This window comes from Lachnellula hyalina (assembly GCF_007821495.1).
Source record: "Lachnellula hyalina strain CBS 185.66 chromosome Unknown contig00063, whole genome shotgun sequence".
NCBI lineage: Eukaryota > Fungi > Ascomycota > Leotiomycetes > Helotiales > Lachnaceae > Lachnellula > Lachnellula hyalina.
The window spans coordinates 1-17,071 of NW_022157177.1; the positions used below are offsets into that span (position 1 = coordinate 1).

At 49.0% G+C, this 17,071-nt stretch overlaps 6 protein-coding genes across 6 annotated transcripts; 2 read left to right on the forward strand and 4 right to left on the reverse strand.

Moving 5' to 3' along the window:
* Positions 1–10: 10 nt before the first annotated feature.
* LHYA1_G004695 (putative ribonuclease P protein subunit) lies at positions 11–565 on the reverse strand (the record flags this gene model as incomplete). Its single annotated transcript, XM_031149652.1, has 1 exon — positions 11–565. A coding segment is annotated over one exon (555 nt), but the record flags the coding sequence as incomplete, so codon positions are not given.
* Positions 566–1,194: 629 nt separating this feature from the next.
* Positions 1,195–4,315, reverse strand: ala1 (Alanine--tRNA ligase; the record flags this gene model as incomplete). The annotated part of the gene is made up of 4 exons (XM_031149653.1): positions 1,195–1,371; positions 1,423–3,885; positions 3,939–4,084; positions 4,234–4,315. The coding sequence occupies 4 exons, from the start codon at positions 4,313–4,315 to the stop codon at positions 1,195–1,197; spliced, it is 2,868 nt and encodes a 955-aa protein (XP_031005499.1).
* A 327-nt stretch (positions 4,316–4,642) lies between these two features.
* Positions 4,643–5,385, forward strand: LHYA1_G004697 (uncharacterized protein; the record flags this gene model as incomplete). The annotated part of the gene is made up of 2 exons (XM_031149654.1): positions 4,643–4,739; positions 4,799–5,385. The coding sequence occupies 2 exons, from the start codon at positions 4,643–4,645 to the stop codon at positions 5,383–5,385; spliced, it is 684 nt and encodes a 227-aa protein (XP_031005498.1).
* Positions 5,386–5,605: 220 nt separating this feature from the next.
* On the reverse strand, positions 5,606–6,248 carry LHYA1_G004698 (uncharacterized protein; the record flags this gene model as incomplete). Its single annotated transcript, XM_031149655.1, has 3 exons — positions 5,606–5,929; positions 5,980–6,108; positions 6,159–6,248. The coding sequence occupies 3 exons, from the start codon at positions 6,246–6,248 to the stop codon at positions 5,606–5,608; spliced, it is 543 nt and encodes a 180-aa protein (XP_031005496.1).
* A 3,506-nt stretch (positions 6,249–9,754) lies between these two features.
* LHYA1_G004699 (uncharacterized protein) lies at positions 9,755–11,153 on the forward strand (the record flags this gene model as incomplete). Its single annotated transcript, XM_031149656.1, has 3 exons — positions 9,755–10,171; positions 10,248–10,804; positions 10,826–11,153. The coding sequence occupies 3 exons, from the start codon at positions 9,755–9,757 to the stop codon at positions 11,151–11,153; spliced, it is 1,302 nt and encodes a 433-aa protein (XP_031005495.1).
* A 255-nt stretch (positions 11,154–11,408) lies between these two features.
* On the reverse strand, positions 11,409–16,273 carry Vps8 (Vacuolar protein sorting-associated protein 8-like protein; the record flags this gene model as incomplete). Its single annotated transcript, XM_031149657.1, has 3 exons — positions 11,409–15,406; positions 15,457–15,901; positions 15,950–16,273. 3 exons carry the CDS (start codon positions 16,271–16,273, stop codon positions 11,409–11,411), a joined length of 4,767 nt encoding a protein of 1,588 aa, XP_031005512.1.
* Positions 16,274–17,071: the final 798 nt, after the last annotated feature.

Below are 17,071 nucleotides of genomic sequence, written 5' to 3' on the forward strand. Positions count from 1 at the left end.
CCCCGGCAACACCCCCACTACTAATCACCAACCCCCTCCCCTTCGTCGCCCTCACAATCCCCACCACATTCCCAATAAAATTCCTCCTCTGCTCCTGCCCCATCCCCGCACCCGTAGCCTGCGCATAGCAGATCTCGAACCGCACCCCCCGCGCCACAGCCGTCATAGCCGGTTTCGGCTTCCAGTGAAACGGGAACCTCTGCGTCAAGTCCAGCGAAATAATACTATGCTCCGTAATCGAATTACACGCCGCCAGGTACGCCTTCTCCGTCGTAGGGCGCAGTGCTAATATATCGTACGCCGCGGCCAGGGCGGGCAGGCGGTGGTTCTGCGTCGGGTCTGAGAGCGTGAGTGTGAGGCGGCGAAGCAGCGTTGTGTTGGCGGGGAGGGGCGTGGAGGGGGTGAGGGGGATGGGGTTTGATATTTGGGCGGGGATGGAGGTCGCGGAGAGGGAGTGCGTCAGGGCGAGGGTGTGGTAGCCTAGGGAGGTGAGGAAGGAGATTGTGCGTGAGAGGTCTGCGGGGGAGGTGCTGGGGGTCCAGGGGACGTTGAGGTCGTAGAGCATTTTGGGTGATAGCTGGTGGGTTGTTTAGGTTGATTGCATGGTCGTACAGCTTCTCGTGTGGGTAAAATGAACGACTGAGGTGGTGGTTGTGTTTTATCGCGGTTTGGATGGTTAGAGTTGAGGTTGCGAACTACTTGAACTTTTTAGAAAAGAGACGAGGCTGAGTGACTCACGTGCTACAACCTTGTTGGAAAAGACACTTGATTGGCTGGAGCTCAAGCTTGATATAACTTTTAATTCAATGAACTGCCCTAGCGAGCCTAGATAAATCGGCATGAGTTACTCTGTAAATATAGACCGCTAGCATAGACGCGCGATGCGCCAAAATAAGAACCATTGTCTCGCTGGCTCTTGATTTGAACATAAAATTCAGTCGATAACACAGTGTTGGCAGGTACAATGAAGCTCTATTCTGAAAATGGAAATATTTGGAGATGTCTATAGTATGCATTCGTTAGGCATCACATTATTCGTGTCTCAAAAGCGTCAAAATATCTCTATAATTTCCATCGAAATCGCCTATTTGACGGAAATACTGTACAATCAATGCATGTCAAGCCAACCAACCACAAATAATGCAACTACCCTCCATTCCCATAGACCAACCGACATATAAAAGGGTATAACACCTAAAGCGTAAGCTTCTCCTTAAACCACTTCTCCGCAACCGCAACCCCCTCGTCGATCTTCTCTGGCTTCGTGCCCTGGCCTGTTCGCGTGGGTTCCTTGCCTCCAGAACGACCACCTACGACTTCGGACACGGCAGCAACCCACTCCTCGGCTTTTACACCTTGAGATAAATGGTCCTAGATTTTGTTTGTTAGTCATGTTACAATTAGAGAGGGGTAAAGACTTACAGTGCCGACATAGACACCATGATGCACAACAGGGCCATCATCTGCAGCAAAAACAAAGACAGACTTATCCTTCGCCTTGGTCTTGAAATGGTTCATGACATCGGTGACAGCCTTGGCATTCGCAGAGATAGGTAGCTTGCCAATAAAAATCTTGCTATCCTTATTATCAGCGAAGTGGCCGGTGACAGTGTCAAGCGCGGTCTTTGATTCGGCCTTTTGCTTCTTCTTTTGCTCATCCAAAACATCCTTTTGCACTTTGCTAAAGCGCGTCTTCAACTGCTCCTTCGTCAGTGTTGAAATGGTGAGCTGATTTAGGTCTTGCTGCGTCGCCTTGACTTCAGCCTCTTTGTCAACGCCATGTGGCATCTTCTCTAGAGCCTCAATCCGATTGCCGAATTCAAGTGCCTGTCTTTGGACTTCGTGCGCAGCATCGCCAGTGTAGGCAATGATACGTCGGATACCCTTTGCAATACCGCTCTCCTCGACAATGACAAGATCCTTGATCAAACCGGTCTGGTCTACGTGAGTGCCACCACAGAACTCCACACTGACCTTTCGCCATTCTGGATTTCGGGGTTCTGCAAGCAGAGTATCTACTTCGACACCGACCGAAACCACTCTGACTGGGTTGGGATAGGTCTCTCCAAAGACAGCACGAACACCCTCAATGCCCTTTGCAGTGTCAAGATCAACATCCTTTGAATATATCTTGCAGTTTTGTTTGATATAGGAATTAGATGAGTCCTCGATCTTCTTCAGTTCTGGATTGGTGACTTGGGCCTTGTGAGAGAAATCAAAGCGCAGCTTATCCTGGTCGACCAAAGAACCTTTCTGGTTGATATCGTCACCCAGGTGCTCTCGTAATGCGTGATTGAGAATATGTGTTCCGGTGTGGTTGTTGCGGATAGGTGATCTCCGTAGCTCATCATATTCGCAAATAACCTCGTCTCCAGCCTTTAGGTGACCATACTCCAGATAACCATTGTGGATAATATATCCACCATATGCCTGAACGTCCAACACCTTGAACTCAGCAACATCGTCGATGATAATCTTTCCAGTATCGAAAACTTGACCTCCTTGCTCAGCATAAAAGTTCGTCTTATCCAGCAAAATACCAAAAGTCTTGCCCGATGAAAGTGCCTCAGTAGACTTCAAGAAATCCTTGCCGTCATAAATCAATTGAATCTTGCCTTTGCTGTCGCCTTTCGAGAACTTGGCGTCGTCATTTGGCCTGACAATTCCAATCTTGTCTAGCTCAGCAATTTGGTGTACGTCCAATTTCGCAAAGGTGTGAGCAGCTTCCTTAACAGACTTGCTTGCCTCACGAGCCTTCACCTTTGCGATCTCGATTTCAGCATCATCTGTCTCAAGACCTCTTTCTTCCGCCATGATCTTAGTCAGATCCTCTGGGAAACCAAACGTGTCGTACAAACGCCAAACATCCGCACCAGAGAGCTTCTTCGTGTTCGTCTTAATGGCCTGAGCAGCGTACTTCTCGAACATCTTCTCACCACGATCCAATGTTCTCGCAAAAGCCTCTTCTTCCTCGTCCAAAATCTCCTTGACATCTTGCTCTTTCTTCTTGATCTCTGGGAACTGTTCGCCCATTTGAGCAACAAGCGCAGGGAGAATCTGAGAGAAGAAGCTGCCAATCTCAGCGTTGAAGTATTTGCGAGCATAGCGAGACCCTCGCCGTAACACACGCCGAACGACATAGCCTCTTCCTTCATTGTTGGGCACACCTCCATCAGATATAGCAAAGGTTAGCAGACGAATGTGATCCGCAACTACACGGTAGGCAGTATCGATTCCGTCAACGTCATCTTTTCCGTATTTGTCAGAGTATGACCTAGCCCCTGTAACTTCCTGAATTCTCGCAAAAAGAGGCGAGAAGACATCCGTGTCATAGTTGGATGACCTGTCTTGCAATACTGAGACCAATCGTTCGAAACCCATGCCAGTATCAACATGCTGCGCAGGCAGAGTCTTCAAGGACCGGTCCTTTTGTCTGTCATATTGAATGAACACATTATTCCAAATCTCCAGGACATTTGGGTCATCTTCGTTAACTAGGTGAGCAGCATTTCGACCGCCTCCTAGCCTGTCATAGTGCACTTCGCTACAAGGCCCGCAAGGACCTTGGTCACCCATTTCCCAGAAGTTGTCCTTCATGTTTCCGGGCAGAATATGGTCATCCGCAACACCGACTTTACTCCAGAGACCCTTGGCCTCCAAATCTGGCTCAAGACCAGCAGCCTCATCTCCCTCAAAGTAAGTAACGTAGAGACGGTCAGGGTCGAGACCATAGACTTTTGTAAGAAGCTCCCAGGACATCTCAATAGCGCCTTGCTTGAAGTAATCTCCAAACGACCAGTTGCCTAACATTTCGAAGAAGGTGTGGTGATAGCTGTCCTTGCCAACATCGTCGAGATCGTTATGCTTTCCGCCCGCACGTATACACTACGACTCGTCAGCCTGCCCCCCATTCTACCAGCAGCACTTGGGTTGTATACCTTCTGCGAATCGGTAGCTCTCTTCAGCTGCGCCATATCGTCGGTCTTGCCTACAGTTCCGAGGAAGATTGGCTTGAATTGGTTCATACCGGCATTGGTAAAGAGGAGGGTAGGGTCATTGTGGGGGACCACAGAGGACGAGGGCACTGTAATTCTCCCATATTAGCTGAATGGCTCTCGAAAGATAATAGAGCAAGAGCCAGATCATCAGGAACTACAATTGAGCGCCTCAAACCAAGTGAGAAATCCGTTGAAGAGAATAAACGTCCTGTAAGAAAATTACCCCGCCACATACCAATAGTGTGACCCTTTTCCTCAAAGAAGTCCAAAAATTGCTTTCTGACCACCGTCGCAGTCCATTTCTGCGTGTCCGACATCCTGAATCTAGAAGCCGAGAAGTGCCTGCAGTAGAATTTGGGTGTCTGCGAAAGTGGTGTTGTGACGTGCGCGCTCAGAAAGTTGGGTGCCGGTGGAGGTCTCCAGAATATTCTCTGACTCAATGCGAGTCGGAGCTGGCTTCCACAACACCGCAGCTCATTCATCCGTCTGCCTCAGCTCCCCGAGTCTCGATGACCGTCCTGCGCGAAGTATTTTTCTTTTGCTTTAATTGAATCGACGCGCACGTCAATTCTTCTTTGTTTCTGGAGCGAATCTGCTTTTGTTGTGGTAGAGAGGTTTGTTGTATTGGTTGGAGGAGGGATGGGATGGAGCAGTTGCAAGCGCCAGGTAGGGTCAGGAAACGAAAGGCGGAGAACCAAAACAGTGAACGACTAAGTAAACGACTGAGTCTACTCAATCTTGGTTTGTATTCTCTGATCAATCCAACCCTACTTTCCAAAACATTTCTAACTAGCTTGCAGAGCGCGATGGCCAGCGGCTCTACGTTCCTGTTGAACAGCCGGCTTTCAACAGCCCACCACCGGACCGGAAACCCTCAGCTCTTAAAGATGTAGATGTAATGCAACTGGACGACTCGAAGCATAAGGTCTATATATATGACCTCGACGCTGAGCTATCAGACAGTGGCGAATCTGACGATGGCAAGCTAGTCTTCCTGCCTGATATCAAAAAACACCTCCAAGTATCACGAATACCCCCCTCCATCCTAGCGAACAGCGACGGCGAATTAGCAGGGAACAATCAGCTAGTGCTCTATAATATCCCAAGCTCTCTGACGGTACCCGAGGCACAAGATAGCGTGCGCAAAGCTATCATTGAAACAAGGGCCAGGGCAAGAGCGAAACAGGACGAGAAAGGGAACAACGATAACCTGAAGACTCCGACAATCATCACGCCTGTGGAGAATGGTCTGGACTCTCGAGACTGGTATCGTGGCAGGGTCAATGTAAATGCGCCTACTCCCACCGAAAGAATGGCAGAGGAACCGGCAGCTGTAATAGCTCAGACAGCTACGGACGATGACCCAGACGCTATGGATTTAGGATAAAGTGTTGCATACATAACCTTATATGGAAGAAGTAAATGTTTGTAAAATAGTGTTCACTACTGTTATTCTGTCTATTCCTGATAGTACGTAGTACATTTGCCTCCCAACCTTTCGTCAAGCAGTGCTGTCCGAGAATGGAATACCCATTACGCCCACTTGTCACAAATTAAAACATTCAATATCCCGAAATACCCTGTCCTAAACCCCGCCAGCGAGGAGCTCATAGTCTATATGGATTATTGGTGCTGCCCGTATGATTTGCTTGGACAGCGGCTGGAGGAGGTCCAGGCGGTGCTTCGTACGCCGGAGAAGGACCCCCCGTTTCTGCCGGTCTTTGAGTTGTTCCCCATTGCGATGGATCGACTTTCGTGGCTCCGGCTGGTGGTTGGTATGTAGGTGGTAAGGGAGCGTTTGGGTCGTACATTGGTGGAGGCATCGAGTGAAGGCCGTACTGTTGATCTTGAGGAGGATAGGTCTGATAGTATACAGGGGGATTCTGGTATAAGGGATCGTATCTGGCTCGTTGTTGTCTGTTTAAAAGCCACTGTACAACGTTAGCTATCTGAGCATATAGCTAAGTTGAAATGATCTTACTCTGTGATACTTGAGGGGTGGCAGGCCTTTGTTAATCCTCCTCTTTGCATGCCAGTATCCGATGATTATGTAGGCCATGATTAAGGTAAAGATGGCTAAGAAAATCGACCACCGAACTATCTGGCCTGTCTAAATGCGTATTAGGTGCTTGTCATCCAGAGGTTCCGCACATTACGTACCCTCGTCCACCAGAAATCAGTCCTCCTATCATCCTCGAACTCAATATCGTCGCCATCGAGATTTTGACGAGCTTGGATAGAATATGCCATATTGCCGTTCGTTCGTACTTTGATAACGTCCTAGCTCGAGTATATAAATGATCGAGGCAGTTTGCGTTATCGAAGTATTGGTGGATTGGCTTCAAATTTGGTCCAGAAGAGAGAACACAAGCGTTTTGCTAATGTCTACAGAGGTCAGTGACGATGTGGCGCTGCTGGGAGTTGAGTGCCGCGCGATATCCTCTTACAACACTCTTGCCATTCGACGTTTCAGTGCGTGTCAAACTATCCCTTCCGGTTACAGATTCGATTGGATGATGTCTTCTAAATAAAACAATGGGCGGAAATCAATTTCGAGTGCTGGATTGCGAGTCGTGAAGAATTTCAATAGTGTGACGAGTTGAAAGGATCGACTTTGTTTGTAGGAAGGGAAAGGGGATGGAATAAAGAATGCAAGTTGGAGCTCCGGTCTAAAGTAAATAAAGTAGTACGGGGTACGTACCTTACATTATTGACACTCCCATTTCAGGAAAAGCGGATGCGGCTATGCCCGTGCACAAGCATTAGCCTCTGCTAACCCTTCCCCTGATGTACGGAGTAGGTACGGCGGAGGCGGAGAATGGGGGATCACGTGTGTAACACTCAAATTGAAATCACCAGAAACCGGAGTGCAATAGAGTACGATAGGGACATCCTACTGCCATTTTACTTGCAACTCGTCGTCCAAATAAGGAATACTATAATAGCAAGTGAAAAAGAGCGATCCTGTTTGTTCTATAAAATGCGGCGGTTTTGTGACAGGTTTATTATATGTAGCTGCTGTGTACCCATAATAATGACTGAATTTACATTTGGAGATATTAGGGGTTGCAATCGTGAACAAACTGGTTATTATCATATAAACAGCGTATATACCTTTTTAGGGGTGAGATAGGGCTGTCTCCCGCTCATGAAATATTACCCTTTCTGGCAACATTATATCCATAATAATCGCAACAGGATGTCTTTAATCATCACTTACGTCCATTGGTCCAACGTTGGAGGTATTTGACAAGACATGTCTGGAGAACGTCCTCGGCATTCCTTATCCAACCTATATCTTCGCTTTGAGTGCTGCTATGAATATTTCTGAGGGCAGCGCGAGCAATATATGGGTACATTGGAGGCATCGCATCAACCGTGTCCGTCGCCGCGTTTCCGGGGGATGAGGATATGAGCCACTCGGCAATATCTACCACCATCTTCGTAACTGTGTCAAGCGCTTCTTGCGATCTCTTATACCACTTCTCCAATGGTTTAAACTTGGCTACGACAACTTGCGGAGGCTGGCCGAGGATGTGCAAATGTAATATGAATAGAGCTCTGTTTTGAGGGGAGTTAGGATGGGCTAGAGTTGCTATCCATGAAAAGGGCAAAAAGAGGGATGGACTGACCTGATGGCGATATTTACTGCTCCACAAAAGACGCCCGATTGCCCCTGGCACTGCGGCATAACCAACGAAAGAAAGGCTTGGATATTGGTATCCAGCCTGTCAAGCTGGAGCAGCTTAGAATTAATGTCTGCAGTGTCGAAACCTTTGAGGACTTGATCCAAAAGACAAGTCGCTTGAGCTGTCCGACTAAATCCTCCAACTTTTGGCGACGTCAGACAAGACACGGGGATGTTGGGTAGAGACTCCGGGTTTGAAATGTCGAGCTGGTCGAGGACTTGAGGTTCGATCGGCAGTCGAGCATCTCCACCAGGAATGACAGTAACCAGCGGTTGATCGAACACTGTCATTTCGCTGAAGAAGGTTCTGTCATCAGAACGGCCTCAGGTTAATTTGTGTCGATGACTTTCCAACAAGCAAACTAGGAGAAACATACCGCTCACAGATAACAATTCCCCACCACGTATTCGCTGCTTCTTCAGCCTGCAGTAGGAGGTCGGTATTCGCATTGTGCTCGGGTGTGTGTCCTATTTGTATCTGATGACGATCGTGAACGTGGATGTGGGCTGCGTAGGCCATCCGCGCACTACCTGCAATGGTCACAAATGCATCGTCCGGGCGGCCATGTATGTACTCATACAGGGCTAGCAAAATACTGGCTTGGATCAGAGGGACGGAAGGTGAGCAAGATACCTGGACCTGGGCGAAGAGGGATCTCGCGGTGAGATAAAGGGTCTGTTGCTCGACTAATTCAGTGGCTCCATTTCCGGAATAATATCCAAGTGCCGGAGCGTGTGTGATCAGGCAGATAGTCAGTAGCAATACGGAGAAGTCGGCGGCTGGGGCTGTTCCCAAAGTGATAAGGTTGTTATAAAAGCGTGTGCGGGAGATTATGGGCAGGTGGCAGTTAAAACCCCGGAAATAACGGGCGCTGATATCGTCCACGAATTGCCTTGTCCCACGAATAATACCATGGACCTCTAGATACACTTGACCGCTGGTTTCTGCTGGTCAGCTACGTGTCTAGACTTGCAATCAATCGAGCGGGCGAAACTATTCAACAACAAATGACCGAATGTAATCTTAGATAAACAAAAGGGACGACTAAACTGGTCAACCATTGTCTGGTCTGAGTCTGACGGTAACTTTGCGGATAGGACCATGCGAGAGGAGACGATATTCACAGACGGCCTTGCACCCATAATCGACTCAGCATGGGAGTTCTTGGCGTTAGGGACGACATGAGCATAAACACAGTCCAGCTCTTTTCTGTAACGCTGGTCAGCATTATCACCATTGCCAGTTGGCGATTTGGGTGACTAACCGGGTGCAATATCCACAAGACGGCAACGACTTGTTACACTTTTTCTTTCTGTTCTTACAGATTACGCATGCCTTGGATGCTATACGCAGTCGACCGCCATCGGCCGCCATTGTGACGGTTTGTATCGGGGACCGCTAAGCTAAACTAGCGTCGTGAGTCCTGGAGATGACTCGAATATATTCCGATGAGATTAGAGGTGGCTTGTAGGAGTCCAAAGGCACCTGTCGATGTATTATGAAACCTGCATTAGCCTTTCCTTCTGCCCTGCCCTGTTATTTGACGAGTTCGGCAACGGGAATGGGTACGAGCGAATATGTCGGTCGTTGAGAATTAAGCGAGAGCCCCCTTTTGTGATAATTGGCTTCGGAAAGTCCACTATATGATTGGCTACTAGGTCCGCTATGGCAGCTTAGCGACAAACAATTGTCGGGTTCGTCGGGCATGCTGTCGGACTTGACTTCGGATACCGCCACTTGCTTCCAGGATATGTAAATCGGTAGGGAATTTCAAAGAGGGGTATCTGGGAAGTCGATAAATGTCGCAAAAGTGTGGTTCAACTTCCCAGATGAGCCTTTCGGCTTTCCCCCCTCCCCCGCTCTAAGTGGAAGTTGAGGAGACTAAGAATCGAATAGTCCCGATTGGACATATCCTCAGCAAGTTCTGGGTACATCATACACGGATTATAGATAAAAAGTGTTCATCTAAGGCACAAAATGATCGAGTACAGAAGTACAAGAAGCATCTAACCACCCACAAGAGCTTTCGATACTTTGATATCAATCGCACCCACAACAGCTCCCATCATGGGACCAACTAGTCACATTCTCTCCGATGTACGCATTTTCACCGGAACTGACACTATCGACGTGGGCTATATCGTTGTCAAAAACGGACTCATCTCAATCGTTTCTGCCGGCCCACCACCAGTCAATGCCGATGTCCCCATCATCTCTAAGCCTGGACACACCGTAGTTCCCGGCTTCATCGACGCGCACATCCACGCCGACAAGGGCCAGGAACTCGCACTATACCAGTCCCTCAAGTTCGGCATCACCACCGTCATGGATATGCACAACGAGACGGTCAACGTGCACAAGCTGAAGAACCTCGCGGCTGACAAAAGAGACGAAGCCGCCGACTTCAAGGCCGCCGGCTTGGCAGCGACCATTGACGGCGGGTGGCCCATGGCCGTAGTGACTGCGCACGACAAAAGCGAAGAGGTGAGATCTCGGGCCAATGATTCCCCTATAGCAAGCCTTTTGCCCCTCATCGCAGAGCTAACCTCCAATCTTATAGACAGCCGCTGAAATTGCAACCTGGCCTAAACTCACCTCCCCTGCCGACGCCGACGCCTACGTAGCCCGCAATCTGTCTCCCGCAGGAGGTGCAGACTACACCAAGCTAATGCACGAGTCCGGTGCCGCCATGGGGCAAGTCTTCCCCAAGCCATCGCTCGACATCCAGAAGGCCGTGATCACCGCAACCCACGCGGCAGGGCACGTCGCCGTGGCGCACTGCCTCTCGCGCGGCGACACGCTGGAAATGCTGTCGCTGGGGATCAACGGGCTAGCACACACGTTCATAGACGAGCCCGTGAGTCAGGAGATCGTGGATGGGTACAAGAAGGCCGGGGCATGGTGCAACCCGACGCTAGCGGTGTTGGGGAGCTTCACGAAGGAAGGGGCGGCGCTCGCAGAGCGATTTGCGAATGATGAGCGGGTGAAGAGTAAGCTAACGGAGAAGGGCCATGCGACTCTGTGCCAGTGCATGGGGTTTTCGCGTGAGGGGGCTACGGTAGAGAATGCTTATGGGACGGTGCGGAGGTTGAAGGCTGAGGGGGTCCCGATTATTGTGTAAGTGATAGATGGTTGAAGACTGGTTAAGGTGCGAGTTATGGTGTTGACGCTTCTCAGGGGCTCTGATTCTGCTGGGCCGGGCTTGGGAACGGCATGGGGTGTGTCGTTCCACCAGGAGTTGTATCTGCTTGTCAAGGAGTGTGGCTTCTCGCCCAAAGAGGCTCTCCACGCTGGGACAGCATTGACCGCTAAGCTCTTTGGCTGGAAGGACCGAGGACAGCTTGCTCAAGGACTCAAAGCCGACATTGTTCTGCTTGAAGGGAATCCTTTGGACGACATCGATGCTACCCTCAATATTAGGGGTGTCTGGCGTGACGGCATTCTGGCCAAGGACTTCCAGAAATAAATAATGCGGCTAGGCAGATTGCAAAAGATATAATACTGGTTCTTCTACTCTTTACATCCGAATGGAATTAGCATATACAAAAAGAAGGAGGCAAATGGACTTTATCTTGTGATACTCCATGTTCGCCACAGTAGCAGAATTCTTCATCTAACATATATTACCAAGATTTTAAATCTCATCTTCTATCAGAAAAGACACCGTATTCCACTGAGCGGCACATGCCGTGGTATTAATTAAGTAAATTTCATCTATATACTAGCCATCTATCGGACATCTGAACTCCCTATCTGGAGACTCATCAACCTGCATAGCTTCTAAGCAAGACTCGTGATAAATATGCCTACACGCCAACACCACCAACGGGCCGAGGTCTTGCTGAACCACAGTTTCATCCTGTCCATCTGTCTCCTGGCTCTCCTCGGTATCTACAGCGCCATCAGTGGCAGTTCCTTTCCCCGTTCTTTTAGGTGTTTCAACAATGCTAGACCTGTTGCGCACATGGGCCCTTTCTTTCCCGCGCTCGACTTGAGCCCCAGCTAACTCTGATCTCCGCTCTTTCCTTCGCTTTCTATCCAGCTCTTGGCGCTCTTCCCACTTAGAAAATACATCGCCTGAAACACCATGACCCCAGACGCGACGGCCACAGCCCTCGCAAGTGGAGCCTCGCGGTCTCCAGCCTCGCTGGCGTAAAGTACTTGCAGACTTGACATTGACAAAGAGGTCCTTGTCTAGCAGGCGATTTGCTAGACTGAGGATACTCTCTTCGTAGGCGTAGGCTGAGAATATAGACGCCAAGACAGCTCGAAGGTCACTCAGGTTTGGCGAAGAGACTGATGCCCGGGTTAAAAATGCTCGGAGGATTCGGAGAAAAGATAGATTGGCGCCAGAGGGCGTTGGCGATGAGGTGGAGTTTAGCAATGCAGTAAAACAGCGCTGTACAAGTGTCCGTAGTTGAAAGAGTAGTTTTCCATGGTCGATTACCGTTGCATTTGAGCTCGCAAGATCACTCAGACTCGCAGAGAGTTTACGAGTGATCTGAACGGTAACATCAATAAGATCAAGCCAAAGTACTTCGTCTCGAAGTAGCTCACTCTTTGATGAAGACTTTCTCTGAACGGGAGAAGTGGTGGCTCTCACAGATTCCGCCTTTGCTTGACCTTGGCAGAGCCAGATTCCGACGTTAGTGTACTTCTGTAGTGCTTCGAGAAGATCTTCAGTGGCCTCTTCCATTTGCATAGATTGCATGTCCTCATCCGAACTAGCCAGGAGACCTAACAGGGCAGACTCGAGCTTCCTCAAATGCTGGATCAGGCGATCCATAGCCTCACGCATCTGACCCTCACGAGCCATCAGCACCACAGCAGCATCAATGACCCCGCTTTCTTCCATGTACGGTAATACTTTGTCAAGACGCAGATCACTGGCCTGAATCAATTCCACGTAATCGGCTACATGCGTAGACTCAAATTTACACATCAACTGTACGTATCGTTCTGTGAACTTGTTATGTGCTGTGTTCTTCGGTTCTTCAGTGTCATTTGCCTCTGGCTCTAAAATTGTATGGAGGTAAGCGTATTGCAATTGGGAATCCATTGGCAAAGAGTCCAAGAACTTTTGATGCATGGAAGGTGCATAAGATTCGATTGCTTGGGCTGCTCTCACAGCATCAAGATGAACAAGGTCGCTTGCATGAGCTTCAATAACTTCATGAACATCTCGAATTTGCCGTTTCGTCAATCCGGAGCGTGGCCTTAAACAGTCGGCTACGCAATTAAAGACATCTTCTTGATCCTCCGGATCCTCAAAATACGTCTGGATTAGCTTATTGTATTGCTTGTCGGCTTTGTAGATGCTTTTTAGAACTCGGTAGAACCCAGCTTTCTCGAATAGTGGCATAAGAGACAGCAAATCAGGAGGATGGTACACTGAGAGTAGGTACTCAGCGCTCAATTGTGCGTCATCTGCTAAGTCGGATCCAGGATAGCTGCAGAGACCAGTCAAAACCTTATGTAAGGCCGTGCCGGAAAGAAGCAGATATTGTGGGAATTTAGGGAGGTTACGTGCAATGAACATGTCAAGGTAGATGGTGTCCTCGGAAGCGAACTCGTTGGGGTTCATCACTTCCAGCAAGATCGTAATGATGTATTGCCTGTTGACAGAGAGGCCAAAGACATGTTCTTCCGACATGTTGCGAGTAGAGCCGCCATTGACCGCTCGCTCGGGGGTATCATTAAGGAACGAGTCCTCAAAAGCTTCATTCAAGGAACTCAAAAAGCTCGGCGCGTCAAACTTAAGAATCATCCTGAGGTACGGAAATGATGGCTCGTCTTCTTTGTTGGGCTGCGTCAAGAAAGGGCTTCCAGTACCCCTCGGCCACGTAATTGTTCTACCGGAAAATAGAAACCAATAGAGCTCCGCCTTGGCATTCATGGCATCTTCGTCCTCGAGGTTGTCTCCAGTAGGATATATGCGGCCAGTAAAAGTATAAGACAAATACGGGAACATCTTCAAGGCATTGACCCCGAAAATCGGGTCTTCCATAGGCTTGCCGTCCGTAAAGTAATCTCCATTTTGCACAAGAGGTATCAGAAGAGCTAGGAGGTCGATGAGAGGTGTGATATAGTCGTTCAGCGCTTGGTTCCAGACGTAGATTAGTGCATCATACAAGTTGTGTTGTTTGCATAGAGTGGTGACTTGGTCGATATCCAAAGTTATTGTCTCCATGTGACAGATTATTTCTTCTAGGCGACTTTCTAGGCCTTTGCTCACGTAGTGAGTGACCATGGCTTTGACAACTGTTGGAGGGGCAGTGGTAATTTGCTTCTCCAGTATATGAGGCTCCAAGGTCTCCAAAAAGACTCCTTCTGATTCCCCATCTTCGTACCATTCATATGCCTCATCGAAGAGGAAATCAATGTCCCCAATGCTGAGACATGCCTCGAAGCATGCTTCAGCTAGTTGCTGAAGATGGGTATCATTCGCGGTTACTGACTGCTTCTGACGCTGGCCGAAAGCAAACTTCAAGGATGCTGTCATGATTTCTATCAATTTGTCTTGTACCATTGAATGCCGTAGCTTGGTATCTTCGGGGAGCCCGATCGTGAGCTTATCGGCATCTCCTGTATAATAAGATGTTGCAAGCTGGATAGCACCAATATAATCACCATTCTCCATCAAAGCTATCAAACGGTCTGCCCAATTTGACAACGTTCCAATGGAGACATCGTTAAACCCCAGGAGGAACATCCGCCCTTTGTATGACTTGAAGCTCATATAAAATGCATCGGCAACAACTCCATGCATTGATGTATCCTCCTCATCGAGTTGCTCTACAAGATTATGCAATTGTTTTGAAAAGAGGTCTTCGTGATAAATATGCTTGTGGACCAGATCAAAAGCATCCGTCATGCGCATACTCCCATCTTCAAGGATAATCAGACGTTGGGTGATAGTCAAAACTGTCAAAACGGAACGACTGAGCCACTGCACAGCGACTATTGCTTCATCTGCTTTCCATCGGCTGCGAGGCTTGAAGGTAAGATTGGGGGGTTTGTCTTTATCAGGAGACGCTGTCTCCTCCACATCGAGAACTGTCAAAACATTTGACCAGCAATATACCAGCTTGACTTTCGATATTTCACTGCCCGTCTTAGGATCCTTGACTTTTAACTTGACTGCTGGGAACCATGCCAGACATCCACTCATGGCACTATGAGCCGCCACTTCTTTTGGTCTGGCAGCCTTATGTTGTGTTTGGGCCACAGGAGTCGTGGAGACAATGACCAGTAGATACGGAGTAAGCATCGCAGTGAGTCCCAGATTATCCGTTCCACGCTCGACATTGCCCAGAGGAAGTGGTGCAAAAGCAAGTACCGTACTGGGTTTTCGGGCCTTCCCAGAAGTAGAAACATCATTGGGATACCGACCCAAAATTCGAGTGGTCCTGACAGATCGCCCAACAGCCCCCAATCCTCTAGTTGCAAGATGGGAAAAGGCCATGCCACGATCATCAGCAGAGACGAGCGCCGTATGGCGAGTTCCTAGAAAACCTAGATGTCTGATAGGAAGGTTGGGCACATGGCCATCAACACTTCGATTTACCATTTGAGAGGGCTGAAGACTTGGTATGTGAAGAAAGGGGCGAGCTGTCTTGGCCATTTCCCACGTGAAGATACTTCCATTTGCATGCCCTCCAGCAACAATCAGATGATCGGCTGACATTGCAATAGAGGTGATAGCTCCAGATTCGACAGCTGTAATTGTCAGCTTGTGTTTTCTTGCAATAAGGAATCCCGCGACTTACCCTTTGTACCAGGTCCAATAATGGACTTGAGATTTTGGTGATAATCAAATATTAAAATTATTCCTTTCGACGTTCCAAGCACAATAGATGCCGAAACTGATATACATGTCGGCATGCCAAAACTGCGTTTGCCAACCTCTGAAAATGCTTGCCCATTCATTTTCTTCAACTTCGTCCATCTTACAACCTCCCATGGCGGCGACGGTGTGTCTGTGTCTCCACCATCAAGTATCATCTGACTGCTAATAGAGTCTTGACGTCCACGGGCTTTGAGATACGATGGGGTAGGGGACGCAGGACGCGGGGAAGCAAGGTTGTAGCTCGAGAGTCTGGACTGGAAGCGTCTGTCGAAGGGCCGGAAGGATGGGGTAGGGCTATCGAGGCCTGGCCTCGAGGCTACAGAGGGCAATATGCTGCTTCCACCAGGAGATGACAAGATGGAGCCCTAGAAAAATGGTTAGGAAATGCAGAGGTAGGAGGCTACCTGACCTACCTGAACTGAGGGAGAATCATCTGGTATGGATAACAAAGATTCGATAGGACTCGCAGCCCTCCGAGGTACAGTGTCCATAGATCCATCTTCAGAGGCACTTTCTACAGGCTCAGTAGCTCTGTATCTATTCGTACCATTGCCCAATTTCTGAGGGGGTGTTGGAGCGTCTTCTTGTTCTTCCCGTAATAGCTCGACGATTCGCCCTTCCCCCTCCCTCTCACTATTACTCTCTTCGTCTGCGGCCGCCTGCTGTCCTCCGTTGGCTACATCTCCATTGACCGTATCTTCCTCCGCGCCGCTATCATTTTCCGAGGAGGAGCTCATCGAGAATGGTTCATGGTTCCACTCCTCATTCAGGTCGATGCGCCGCAGTCCGTAGACTCATGAATACCTCAAATCTCAGCACCGCATCAGTACCAGTAGGAATCTAATCTTGAACTTTGTGATCTGCCGCTTTCCGAGAGTTGGCTGTAGCTTCGAAGCTTGGGTGTAGAGGTTGACAGCTGTTGCCAGGGTTCACTTGATAGGGAGCTCGCTTACAATCGGATTGGATTGAAGGTTAGATTGGAGTGGAGTGAACTGACGTTAAAAGCTTCCAGTTATAACAAAGTCTCAAAAGATGAGAGTAAATTACGACAGGCTACGACGATAAAAAATACAGTACTCCATATACAGTGAGAACAGAGAAGGAAGCCTAGCTCGTTGGTGTCGCGGCACAGCTTGACGCGAAGCTCGGAACGTCCCGAATCGAATCTGCAAGCTGCATATCAAATCTGTTTTGATTTCCCAATTCTACAACTATACAACACCAAATCCCATAATCATCACCATGCCTTCGGTAGGCCCCGAACTCCCTCCTCATCTTGCAAAGCGCAAGCGCTCCATCGACGATGATGCAGAAGGACCCAGTTCCCCTCCGCACAAAGTACAGGCAGCAATAGCTCCAGAAAGACGTACCCTAGGTCCCTCGTTGCCTCCTCCAAAGAACCCAGATGAGCTCGAGGTAGACGACAGTTCAGATGATGGCTATGGACCCTCGATTACAGCCACGAAGCCTGCAAATGCTCCGCGACCAGCGGTAGGGCCATCTATGCCCCCACGAGCAATCGCCGGCCCCGCCAT